We start from the raw sequence: 12,328 nt of genomic DNA on the forward strand, positions 1-12,328 counted from the left end.
CATATCTGAAGATTGCTCCAGGTAATGATGCACTGAGGTGCCACTGTGGCTGTGCTCAGTGCCAGCAAGAGCTGAAACAATTAGTTGATTCACTGATTAGTCATTCATTTAATAAAAAAAATAGTGTCATAAATAGTAAAACAGTCCCAAATATCACTGATTCCAGCCTCTCGAATGAGAGGATATCCTGCTGTAAATGCTTGGTCGAACAAAACAAGACATTTGAAGCTGTCATGTTCAGGTTTGTTGTTTCACAGTTGAACAGTTAATAGATTAATTCAGTCGTAGTTAGCTGCAGGACTCATATGAGCTCCTGTAGTCATTTACTTGCAGCGGCTTCTACTGTCAGAATAAAAAAAAAGCCTTGTGCTTCCTACACACCTGACTGCAGGTGCAAGGGAGACCGAACTGTTCTGTAAAAGTAGAGATGAGTTCAGACAGAAACCCTCTGCAGCAGGTAATACAGTGTTACTCTTGACTAAAACTTGTACAAATGAAATGTAATACGTTTAGAATAGATATATTGTATCTCAAACTCTTAAAGGGCAGATCATGCACCACTGCTTCCAGGATCATGACTCGTTTCTAGGTCCCAAAAATATGGTGTATTGTTTTCAACAGTGTGACTGAGATTCAAATGTCGGGTTAAATTTTTGATATTTCAATTAAATGTTTCATGACTACAAGGATAAATAATAAATTCAGGGTGGAGCAGTGGTTTGCACTGTCACCTCACAGCAGGAAGGTTCCCGGTTTGAGCCCCAGCCGACCCGGGGCCTTTGTGTGGAGTCTGCATGTTCTCCCTGTGCCTGCGTGGGTTCTCTCCAGGTGCTCCGGCTTCCTCCCACAGTCCAAAGACATGCAGCTTAGGTTGATCGGTGACTCTAAATTGTCCATAGGAGTGAGTGTGGTTGTTTTTCTACATCTCAGCCCTGTGACAGACCGGTGACCTGTCCAGGGTGGACCCCGCCTCTTGCCCAGTGTCACCTGGGATTGGCTCCAGTCACATCAAAGTTCCTGTTCATGTCTGTGTGAAACAGGCACGACACTGTTCAGCCTGACTGAACGTTAATCCACAAACTCACATGGTTCTCCGGTGTGAGTGCACAACTTCTCTTTACTTTCTTTTCTAACTTTCACCATGATGTTTTATAACGTCACGGTGAAATAACAAGCAGCAGAGAAGAAGATGCTGTTTGGCTGCAGTCAGCGTGAGCACAGCGACAGGTTAATGACAAAACGCTGATTAATTTACAGCTCTGTGAACTGTTGTTAGCTTGTGGGTTCCTGACCCCTGCTGCTTCCAGTCACACCACACAGGTACAGTTCACCTACAGCTTTTAGTCTGACTGCACCATGAGAGAGCAAAAACAGAAATATTGACATTGATATTATGGGAAATAACCAAACGCAGTCAAGATTCGGTAGAAAGTGCCGTATTAATGTGTGATCCCATTACTAACAATAAGAAGCTGGTTGAGAAAATACACTTCAGGGGCTTTAAATATCAGTATACAGCTGAGTTATTCCATTCATCTCCACAGAAACTAATCAGTCACCGTTGTCTCCTCCCAGCTTCAGTGATGCCACCTGCTTCTTCAGAGAAGACGCTTCCCTGTGGCTCAGATTTCTCCTCCAAAGCCGTTCTGTGTCTGATCGAGGCCGTCGGGCGCCGCTGGGGCCTGTACGAGACCCGGGAACGCTCCCAGCTCTTCCAGAGCGTCCAGGAGGAGATGGCCTCCAAGGGACACGTGCTTCCTGTTGAAAAGATTCGCCGCAAGTGGAACAACCTCATTGTCACATACAAGAGGGTTAAAGACCGCAGCCGGGAGACGGGACACGCTAAAACATCCTGGGAGTTTTTTGATGTAAGTCCAGTAGAAGCTATTAAAATGTGTTGATGCCACAGGAAACCAAATATGAAACCATTTTTAAAAAAGATAAGGCATTTTCTGTTTTATTCACTTTGGGGGTAATTATGACTTAAGGAATGGACCTGGATCGGGTCTGGAAAGTCAAGCCATTCTGATTGAACATGTTTTCTCATGAGTTTTGTAAGAAAAGTGGTTTAGTTTAGGAACTGTAGGTGGGTTACCTTTAGATTTCTCCACATCCTGCAGTGCTTACAAACTGTGCCAGTTCAAATCAATCGATCCAAATGAATAACAACTGTGCTGGAAACGTTCCCTGATAAAAAGTCAGACTTTTATCTCAGTATATAATAATGAAAGATTTAATTTGTGTAATGAAGACAGAGCCACTTGCAGGTGGAAGTTGGCGTTTATTTATAAAACCTGGATTACAGCGCTGTTGAAAGGCTGGAATTTTCCATCTCATTCTAAGTGAATGTTGAAAGAAAGATCTCGACTCACAAGTTCCCATTTCAGCCAGTTTACTTTGATGAGCTCGGCTGAGATTAACAGCAACACAAACCTGCCTGCTCTCACACAAACTTCCTCTGTCTACAAACTGCGCTCTACAGGTGGTGCTTCTAGTGGCTGGAGGCGTCCACATCCTGAAGCTAGAATACTGTAGTTACCTTTCATGGTGATTCTAAAATCGTATATCGCCTTAAACACAGCTATGAATGCAGACTGTGGGGCCTCATACGAAGTTGCACAAATAAGGTCAAAGGTCATCTGTTAAATACACACACGTTTCACTGTAAACAAATGTCTGTGATTCTTGGTGTATGACCAGGAATACACTCCTGTTAATATTGTTCTGCTAATACATCAAACATAGTACAGAAACCTAAATAAAATGATTAGAGTGATTAAAGAAGCGATAGTGATGATCAGAGACCCGCGGCTCAGAACAGAAGCACAGGTCAGATAACAGCAGTTGGTTAAACACAGTCTATTGAATTGACGGCTCTGTTGTGTGAATAGGTGTGAGATATCACCTGCTCACCGGCAGAGCCAGGGGGGACAAACAACCTGAGTGGTTTCTCTCTGTGTGTCTGCCTTCTCTCACCATAGCTGATGGATGCCACGCTCTGTGACACTGTCGGTACTCAGATCATCACCAACAAGAGAAACAAAGGTGGCAACGCTGTTTCTGCACCGCCCTGTCCTTCTGTGAAGGTTGCTGCAAAACCTCAGCTTCCGCAGCCCTCCACCATCGTCCGTCCTAGTAATGGCGACTTTGCCAGGGCTGCTGCTGTGGAGTCGGCCGGTCAGGGAGCCGCCAGTAGCGCTGCTGCCATAACCTCAGTGACTACAACGACCTTAAGTCCAACCAGTGCTCCAGAGCTCAAGCCCCTGATTGTCCTCAACGGTGACGTTGTTACAACCAGCATTCACCCAGCCACCATTGTGCCAGCTCCGACTTTTATCTCCTCCCCTTGTTTCACAGAAACAGCCTCTACTTCCCCTTCATTCGGTTCGACCAGTAACACAGACCCCAACGCATCTCGCTACGTAAGCTGTAAAACTCCATCCTTCTCGTCAGGTGTCATTCCTTTTCGCCTCAATGTGGCGCCACTAAGCAACAATCAGAATCGCCTTGGCCCCTCCCCCTCCTTCCCTCCGACATCCTCTGGTCTCACGTCTTCTGTTGCCACCTCATTGTCTTCTACAACCATGTCAGGAGCTGAAGGACAGAACCAGAAGGGAAACGAGGAGCAGTGCAGCGCCGCTTTGTTTCAGGAGATTCTGAAGCGGCAGGAGGAGCAGGCCTACCTGGATCGAGTGGCTCGCCGCAGGGTGGAAGCCCGAGAAAAGAGGCGGGAGAGGAGGGAGGTGCGGATGGCAGAGTCCCTGGGCAGGATCGCCACAGCCCTGGAGCTGCTCTCCTCCAAACAGGACACAGTCATCGCCCTCCTGCAGAGACTGGCTGATCGCAAGTGATGCAGGGCGAAAGGCTGGAGAGCTTTAAACTCTTCTCCCCTGCCGGGATCAGGCTTTTGAAAACTTGTCACGTGTTTTGGTTCATTACTTTGCTGCACTAACATCCAATAAAAACATTCTCCTCAAATGCACAGTTTCTGTCTGAGTGGGCCACAGTGTGAAGATCTTTTCTGACCCAACCACAGACTTTAGACAAATATTAAGTCCAATGACATTTTAGTTTCTTTTATTAAAAGGAAGTAGAAATGATTTCACCTTTTGGCACAAACACTCAAAATAACCTTGTGATTTAAGTTATTACCAGATGTTCTAGATGTTGTCAAAAATGTAGCAGAGAAACAAGTACAATATTTCCCTCTGAAATGTAGAGGAGTAGAAGTATTAAGTAGCTGCTTCAAAGGGAAAACACTGAAGTAAAGTACTTGTACTAGCCTAGTACTTGAGTTGATGTGCAGTTGTTTTTATGAAACAAGCTGTGGCTTCGTTTGCTCCCACTTCCTGACCCCACTGTGGATCTGCCATGGCCTTTAGCTTTGTCTGTGTTGTCATGTGTATCGGCTGCTAGATGGCGCTTTTGATCCACTGGTTTGCAGTCAACTGAAGTTTTTACATCCCTACGTGTCTTTGTCAGAGTACTACAAAGTAATGGAGTCACCTTACATTTCAGTGGGTTTTTGTTTCCTTTGTTTCACAAAACACCAACAACTCAAAGTTTTATATTTATATGAATCAATTCACTGCCAGGAATGAAGTCTCCTGCCTACAACAGTCATCTGTACTCAGGCTTCCTTTGGCGTCTAAACAACAGAGAGCAGTTTTAGACCTTTGAACCTTTAACCCTGTGAAACTTAAACCACTGAGCTTCATTACCCAGTTAAACCTCATTGCATTTGCCCTGAATTCTTTTACTTTCACTTTGCTCTTTAAAAGGCGTGTTTTCTGGGGCAGAGCGAAAGGAAGAGCTGACCTGAACAAAGAAAGTTTGAGAGTAGCTGCGTCAGAAACTTACTGCTGACATTATCCAGAAACCGGCAGCTTTAGTGACAGTCCAGTCGGTTGACCTGCTTCTGCCATGTCCTCTGACAACGTGGCCGATGCCGAGCAGGAGCTGGGGGAACGTAAGTATGAAAATAACTCTGAACTCTCATATTTACTCCTGTAACACCTACTAAGCCAGTATTTCAGTTAGGCTGTTTAACTGCCTGTAAAGATCAATTCCTCCTGGAATAGTAACAAATATGTATCTAAAACACGTGATTTTAAATCAGGAACAGCTGCAGTCACATGTTGTTGAATCACATCTCACTGTTTTTAGCTGTGTAGTAGCTAACAGCAACCACAGGAATCCAAATCCTGCATGTTGACCCAGTTAGAGTAAACAATGGGGTTGATTAGCTGAGCTGGTTGTTATGTTAGAGCCTTCACTTGTAAGAAAACATAAGGCAACTCTAAAGATAAACTACTGTAAGTACAAGACAATATGACCTTAGATCAGTCAGGGTACTTGGTGACCTGTCAGCTCGTCTTGTCTTCTGTCTGATACAGTCACACTTTGTACACCTAAGGGGGAAAACCTTTTACAACTGTTTTAGACATTTATATACATCTATAAATATACAGATGCATTAAAAACTGATCTTTATTGAAGCCCTGATGTATTTATTTGTCATTTATTTTAGCATGTGTTCAAACTCTGATATTTGTGGGTTGGATAATGTATTTGCAAACACTATAAAACACCCACAAATCTTCACACACATTTATAAATTTTGGTTTAATTATATAAAAGACCTTTATCGTGATTGTTGAATCTATCTCTCCATACATATTTGTCTCCAGGTATTGCACAATATGCATCACATTCAGTGTGTATTAACAGCAGCAATAAGTTGGTTATCTGAAATGTCATGTATTTGCAATGAAGGCGGCACTATGGGGACATACTGCATGACAAGCTAACTGTGGCCTTCCCTAGAAATATAAATAATAGCTATGATGAAATGGGCAATTCCACTGTTTGTACACTTAAAGGGCCCATGACTGCTCATTTTGCTCATTTTCAGCCACGTTGAATCTTAGGTACCTCTGGATTAGCTTTGTACCCATTATAACTCCAAATAGACTGTAGTTATTTCAGAATGATAAACTTGAGAGCCTGTTGTAGACCCTGACCTGGGCCAGTACAAGTCAGGCAGACACCAGTGATGATTCTGTTATCTTGAAGCAAGGTCAAAATCTTTATTTGTCATATGCACAGTTAGGAAATGTGTTTCACTGTACAATGAAAGCAAGGCGTGGGATTTATTGCAAAAGATCACAAATGGCAATATCCCTACTGTTTTATCCTCTCTACAAACACGCTCTACCCCACCTTTCTGTCTTTGACCTCCAACTAGTGGTGTGCCATACTGCAAAATTTGGTATTGATACCAAGTAAACACAGGGCCAGTATTGGCGATACCGATACAGATACTTTTTCACTTAGAAAAACAGCTTAACTGCTTTTGTGTAGAACAATGCTTCATAATTCACCAAGTGAATGCAATATGCAAATTTGAATGAAAATTGAAAATTAGAATTTTCATGATCATTGAATGATTTTGTAATTTCTGAATTTCAATTAGTTGATTGTGATTATGATCATAATAAAACACAGGACAAAGATTGTAGGCAAATAAAAAAATACTTTTTATTAATGACGTTGAAACGTTTTAAATAAATATTTTTGGATTTTTGTTCAGAAACTATATAACATAACAGCACAACAACTCACAGCAGGAGAGGGGGAAGGGCAAACCGAGCATGAGTGAAGTGAGAGGAGTGTAGTGACGAACCAGTATTGAACCATTTCAGGTATGCTGAAAATAACTTATGTAAGTGGGATGGAGATTCAAAGATTTTTATTATGAAACTATATTTTTTCACGTTACTAAGCATCTCGGGCTACGAAGCAGTATGGACTGGTATAGTCATGTGATTCAGACTTGATCGGTGTTTTTCGCACCAAAGCCAGCGTTGTGGTTCAAGGAAAATGCTGCTTCGAGTTTCGGAGCCATCACTAGAGGAGTGTAACGGGTTGTGTACTCAAATGTAAAATAGAGAAATTGATACGCAAGTATCGATACTTTAGATCAATCCGCCCACCACTACTAGAGAGGTCGGCCTTCCTCAGCCCTTCAGAAGCTCTAAAAATCAATGAAAATAAAATGTGAAATAAAATGTTTCTCCTGTGTTGCATTTCCAGAGGAGCCCACCTTGAGGATCATGCTGCTTGGGAAGAGTGGAGCTGGCAAGAGCTCTAGTGGGAACACCATCCTCGGTAGACAGGCGTTTAAATCCGACATGAAGCTGACGAGAGTCACTCGACACTGTGAGAAAGAGGTGGGGAAGGTTGGGAACGTGCCCGTCGCGGTGATCGACACGCCAGGGCTCTTTGAGACCGACCGCAACAAGGAGGACATAGTCCGAGAGATCCTGATGTGTGTCAAACTCCAGGAGCCAGGAGCTCACGCCTTTGTGTTTGTAGTGCCTTTAGGCAGGCTGACCCAGGAAGACCAAAACACCACCGCACTGATCGAAACTTTGTTTGGTCCAAAAGTGTGGGACTACACCATCGTGCTCTTCACGCACGGAGATCAGCTGGAAGGAAAAACTATAAACGATGTCATCTCCGAGAGCGACGACAACCTCCGCAACTTCATACGCAAGTGCAGTGGTGGCTTCCATGTGTTCAACAACAAGGAGCCGGAAGACCAGAAGCAGGTGACCAGCTTCATCGCAAAGATCCAGACCCTGATGGCCCTGAACGGAGGGGGTCATTACCACACAGCGCTGTATCCTGAAAAGGAGAGGAGGATCAGGGAGAGACAGGAGAACATCCTGGCAGAGAAAGATGCTGAGATCCGCCGCAAGGAGGCGGAGCTGAAGGAACGGTACGAGGGGGCCGATCTGGAGATGAGGAAGAAGATGCTGTGGAGGAAAGAGGAGGTCAATGCGAGGCAGGCTGCTGAGCAGCAAACCAACATTTTCAGCATTTGGAAACCCCTCCTGCTGCTGGTGCTGCTGATTCTGCTGGTAGTCCTGGCTGTTCAGGTATCACCTGTGTGGCTGCTAGGACTAGTCCCCTGGAGTTTCATTTTCTTCAAGATGTTTCCAACTATCTCCACAAAAATGCCATGGCTGTCTAAGAAAACTGAATAGATGTCCTTTGAGTTAGGTCAGTAATTAGTCACCTCTTACACGTTTATGATGACCTTTATTTAAGTTAATGGATTTGATTTCAAAGGAACTGCTTAGAAAACACGTTTCCCAAAGTACACAGACAAAAACAAGAAATAAAACGAAAAACTGAAGAGTTTAAACTACGGTACAGGTACCAGTATACTTATAAACAAGCTAGAAGGTATTACTGGACAACAAAAAAGGACAAGGATAAGCAATAATCCCATGATAGTTTGACCCTCATAATATGATTCTCTGACCATGAAAACCTCCCCCTGGCATTTGGAATCACATCAATATCTTTGTTAGTTTGAAAGTTATTCAAGAAAACTGATATTTCACTAATGGTGGTTTTCTGCTCGTTAACCCCTGTAGATACTTCAGATCTGTTGACACCGTAGTGAGTCCGCAGAGTTTCAGCTAGAATTAGTCTGTAGAAGTATCTGAGCCCTACAATTGTGAACATTCTGGATCAGCACATCTGGAATATCATTTGGATCCAGATGAGACTTTGGTGTGTGGTAGATCTTATGGGGATGTTATGGTGCAGACTTTGTCCAAGCATTCTGGGCATTGTGTATGGAAATAGAAACCAAGGTATTGAACAGACCTGCTCCTGCACAGAAGTACTAGAACATATGTTCACCTCGTTTTTTTGAGCTTTAGGTCACGTCTAAGATGATAATTCACCATCGTAACATTGTAGATACAGTAAGTCAGAAACCAAGGAAAAGCCGTGGGGTCTTTAAGCTGCTTGATCACTGCCTTGGACAGACCTGTAAACAGGCTGTGACAGTAACACAGTCTGCTAGAGAGAAATGGAAAGAAAGAACTAACTACTGTACTGAGTGAAGCAGGATCTAGTCTAATGTTGACCTGTCTTATGTGCCATAGACTCCCCCTGCTGACCTGAGCTCGCCGGGTTCTGCACAACCCCCCATCACTGAACCTCTGCCGTAGCTCACAACTCTGACAAGTCATCCACCATGCCCCCCTCACCTGCAGTGGGTGAAGCCTGAGAGGTGGTGTGCCCCTCGTCCCTGAAAGAGGGCCATGAGAGGCGTTTAGGAGGGGGAAGGGGTGGAAAGTAACAGGGCCACAGCCGGCCATGAGGTCCCTGAGGTTTTGTATTATGTGTCTGAACACGTTTTTATTTTCAGAATGAAATTGTTTTGATATCGTTATAGCCTAAAATCCCCTGCTAATGCAATAAATGTGCATGTGAGGTGGATAGCCTAGGCTAGTCCTGGTCAGGACCGGCTCCTCACTGGACACATCTCCCAGTCGGGACATGTCTGTGCACAATATTTTAACAGGGCTGGGTAAACAAACTGGGCACACCTGCTAAACCGACCACTTACTCACCATCACTGTGAAGTCTTTTCTCTTGTAAACGCACACTACAATGTTTGAAAACCCTTCCAATAGAGCACAAATCACGGGTTTATGTAGCTTGTCCTGGTGTGTTTTGGAGTCTCCTTTTCCTCGCTCTGGTGCACCAAGCAGCAGTTTGCTCACTACCGTCACCAGTGGTCGGGGGGGGGACACCCACTTCACCTGGACCAGTCACAACGAGAATCCGACTACCGTTAAATTAAAGGACTGCTGATTCTTTTCGCCATGAAATGTGTTTCACCTTTTGGAATCCAACGTTCACATCTTAAAATGATTTTAAATATACTGTCTTCCTTTCCAACATCTCAACTCCATGTGGGGTGCCAACCTCAGTACGTGCACTTTTATTCATCTGGATTTGTACATATTTCTGAACTATTCAGTTATGGCCTACACCTTAGTTTGAAGTTATCCTAGCAACCTAATTAGTCAGAACACCTGCCTCAAGTTATGCATGCAGCATCATGTTGACCTTTTCATGCATGAATTATGATTAACACCAGTATGTTTCTTTAGGTGTTACTTGATGCTACCATATGATTTTTTTTACCTCCAGGGGTCTCCTCCTCAAGAACGATTGGCTAGCCTCCTAAGCTACTCAGCCTTTCTTGCTTTCCATCAGCCATCTTGGTTTTGAAAAAATATTTTTGCACTAAACAGTGGCTGACCAATGGGTGGCATAGTATAGGATGACACGCTAGCATCCACTGTAATGGGTGATATGCAACTACACAGTCAGAACTCATGTGCATACAAGAAAACAGCTTTTAAATAGCCGTCTAATGTAGTGACCACTATGCATGAAAAGGTTAATAATCAATGAACTGTGTGGACCTCGGTTCCAACGGCCCTGGACAGTAGCACAGCTTAACGGATCACCACACATAGGCTTTGTTTAAACAAGACAAACTGTAGGTTCTTGGCACATAGTTCATGGTTGTCTTTGCTGCCCTTGTTCTGTTTGTTCATGATTGTTTTGCCATGTAATTCTGATAAATGTTTAGTGTGGTATTTTACCCTTTTTTAAAAAAATAATATTGTGACTGATTTGAGATTTCATTGGACATGGATGTGAAAAGCACAGTGCGGTCTTCCTGTTATTGCAGTATGATTTCAAAGTATTGATTCCTTTGTTACACTTTAAGTATTTTACTGACTGACCTGTTTGGTTTGTTTATGATTAACTGTAAATTCCTCACAAAGTTAAACTCTTTATACTCGATTAGTAATTTGATTTATTGAGAGAGTTATTATGTTTTAGGTTAGTAATTCTGATTTTCTCAACTGGTTATTAAACTCTGATGATGTGTTATGGATGCATTTGGGACATATTTTAGCATTTGATAAGGCCCCCGCCCCCAGTGGTGGTTTTGTCATGGCAGGCTCATTTTCACATTACAGTCAACACACCAGTTGGTGCTGGGTGATGGGTGGGCCCTCAGCTGGTTCACTATGTGGGCGTGTCTATAGAGTTTCTCTTCCATTTCCAGTGTTCGCGAAAGCACGACAGAGGTAAGACACCGCTTTGGGACTGTTGGACATGTATGAAGTGGCTCACTACTATATGTTTGTGATACAATTTCTCATGGACAAAATAAACAGAATTGGCGCACAGCGAACACGCAGGCCGTGTTTGCAGGAAGCCACAGAGCAGCAAACAGCTAGAGATGGGACAAGGCGCCCAGGTTTCAATTAAGGCAGAGGCTAGATCCTTCTCAGCCAGATGTGGCACCTTGGATAACTTCCTTTGTGTGGTATTATGGGTTTGTGTGTGTGTAACAATCACGAAGATCTAAAGGTTTTAGCCCTGTCCATGCCTCCAGAAATAAAAAGTCTTATTAAGTGATCGCTTATGATCACGTTGTACTAAGCCTCGGTCACAACTAAATATGAGTTTGTCATGAAGATTTATTGGTGAGATCAGTGAAGGCGTTTCCATCGGCTTTACCTTCCTCTTCGCGCCAACCACATTAACACAAACCGACGTTTCTCCAAAATGCGTGACGACTCACAAACCGCATTTCGGACGCTCCTCGGTTTAGACTCAGCGTTGGAGCGCGCACAGGGTCAGATGTGTTAGATCTGAGATCGAGGGAGGACAGAATCGTGATTCAAGCCGTTACCAGCCTTCCACAACGTGAAGTCCCGCTCAAACCCGAGCAGAGGCTCACCTGAAAATCGTCACCGGAAGTACACAGTTCTGCTATTTTCAAAATAAAAGCCAGAAGGAGCGGTGTTTTGGTGTCGGTGATGTTTTAAAAGTCAAATTGCCTGGGGCCTATTTCAAGAAGGCGGTTTAACAAACTCAGAGTTCAAACCTGAACTCTGAGTTGACTTACTCAGAGTTGGAAAACTCTGAGTTTTCGGTTTCAGAACAGCTGAAAAGAGTTGGTTTAATCAACTCTGAGTTGTCTGACTCAAAGTTAGGCGCGTGCCACGCGACTATAAAAAGCCCTGAACAATGGAGTGAAGAAATTACGAGTCACCATGGCAACAGGACCAAGCCAAAATAGGTCTGCGTTTTTCCCCGACAGAAATGGATGTGCTACTACAAGCATATAGTGACTACGAGCCCATATTTCGTAAAAAAAAAAAAACAAAAAAACAACACGGCTGCAGCGGCAATAGAGAAAGAGTTAGCTTGGGGGAAAATAGCTGCCCGAGTCAATGCGTAAGTTTACATTTTAATCATACAGTGTTCGGTATAAGTAATTACTAAATAATGTTAGTAATGTTATTATTTGTCACTTGTAAAGTAAGGAATGGTTCTTAATTCGTCAATAATTTAATGAGTAACGTCAGTAATTGCATAAAATGCCGATTTTTGTACGAATTAAAAGTGCAGTTTTATGTCTACCCTT

At 43.4% G+C, this 12,328-nt stretch overlaps 3 protein-coding genes across 7 annotated transcripts in view; all 3 read left to right on the forward strand.

Annotated features, from left to right (window-relative positions):
* The first annotated feature begins 6 nt into the window (after nt 1-6).
* LOC109958850 (uncharacterized) lies at nt 7-4,029 on the forward strand. Its single transcript, XM_020597790.1, has 3 exons — nt 7-21; nt 1,576-1,868; nt 2,982-4,029. The coding sequence occupies exons 2-3, from the start codon at nt 1,584-1,586 to the stop codon at nt 3,849-3,851; spliced, it is 1,155 nt and encodes a 384-aa protein (XP_020453446.1). The 5' UTR covers nt 7-21; nt 1,576-1,583; the 3' UTR covers nt 3,852-4,029.
* A 697-nt stretch (nt 4,030-4,726) lies between these two features.
* Nucleotides 4,727-10,690, forward strand: LOC109958852 (GTPase IMAP family member 4-like). Of its 2 annotated transcripts, none has more exons than XM_020597793.1 (3): nt 4,727-4,969; nt 7,096-7,943; nt 8,967-10,690. In XM_020597793.1, exons 1-3 carry the CDS (start codon nt 4,924-4,926, stop codon nt 9,030-9,032), a joined length of 960 nt encoding a protein of 319 aa, XP_020453449.1. In that variant the 5' UTR covers nt 4,727-4,923; the 3' UTR covers nt 9,033-10,690. The 2 variants fall into 2 exon arrangements, with proteins under 2 accessions (XP_020453449.1, XP_020453448.1); XM_020597792.1 differs by having other exon boundaries at nt 4,728-4,969; nt 7,096-8,067.
* A 206-nt stretch (nt 10,691-10,896) lies between these two features.
* LOC109958848 (uncharacterized) overlaps nt 10,897-12,328 on the forward strand; it is an 8,235-nt gene continuing 6,803 nt past the window's right edge. The window contains exon 1 of one of the 4 annotated variants that reach the window (XR_002274733.1): nt 10,897-10,979. The gene's annotated coding sequence lies outside the window, so the exon portion shown is untranslated. Of the gene's footprint in view, nt 10,980-11,626; nt 11,658-12,328 lie in introns of those variants that run through there. The other 3 variants (XM_020597787.1, XM_020597789.1, XM_020597788.1) reach the window with 3 other exon arrangements.

The sequence above is a fragment of the Monopterus albus genome, unplaced genomic scaffold (genome assembly GCF_001952655.1).
Source record: "Monopterus albus unplaced genomic scaffold, M_albus_1.0 scaffold35.1, whole genome shotgun sequence".
Taxonomy (NCBI): Eukaryota; Metazoa; Chordata; class Actinopteri; order Synbranchiformes; family Synbranchidae; genus Monopterus; species Monopterus albus.

Coding starts and splice junctions, on each gene's coding strand:
- LOC109958852 (XM_020597792.1), top strand. CDS start 4,924: ATGTCCTCTGACAACGTGGCCGATGCCGAGCAGGAGCTGGGGGAAC. Junction 4,970..7,095: donor CGAGCAGGAGCTGGGGGAAC/GTAAGTATGAAA, acceptor TTGCATTTCCAG/AGGAGCCCACCTTGAGGATC.
- LOC109958850 (XM_020597790.1), top strand. CDS start 1,584: ATGCCACCTGCTTCTTCAGAGAAGACGCTTCCCTGTGGCTCAGATTTC. Junction 1,869..2,981: donor CATCCTGGGAGTTTTTTGAT/GTAAGTCCAGTA, acceptor CTCTCACCATAG/CTGATGGATGCCACGCTCTG.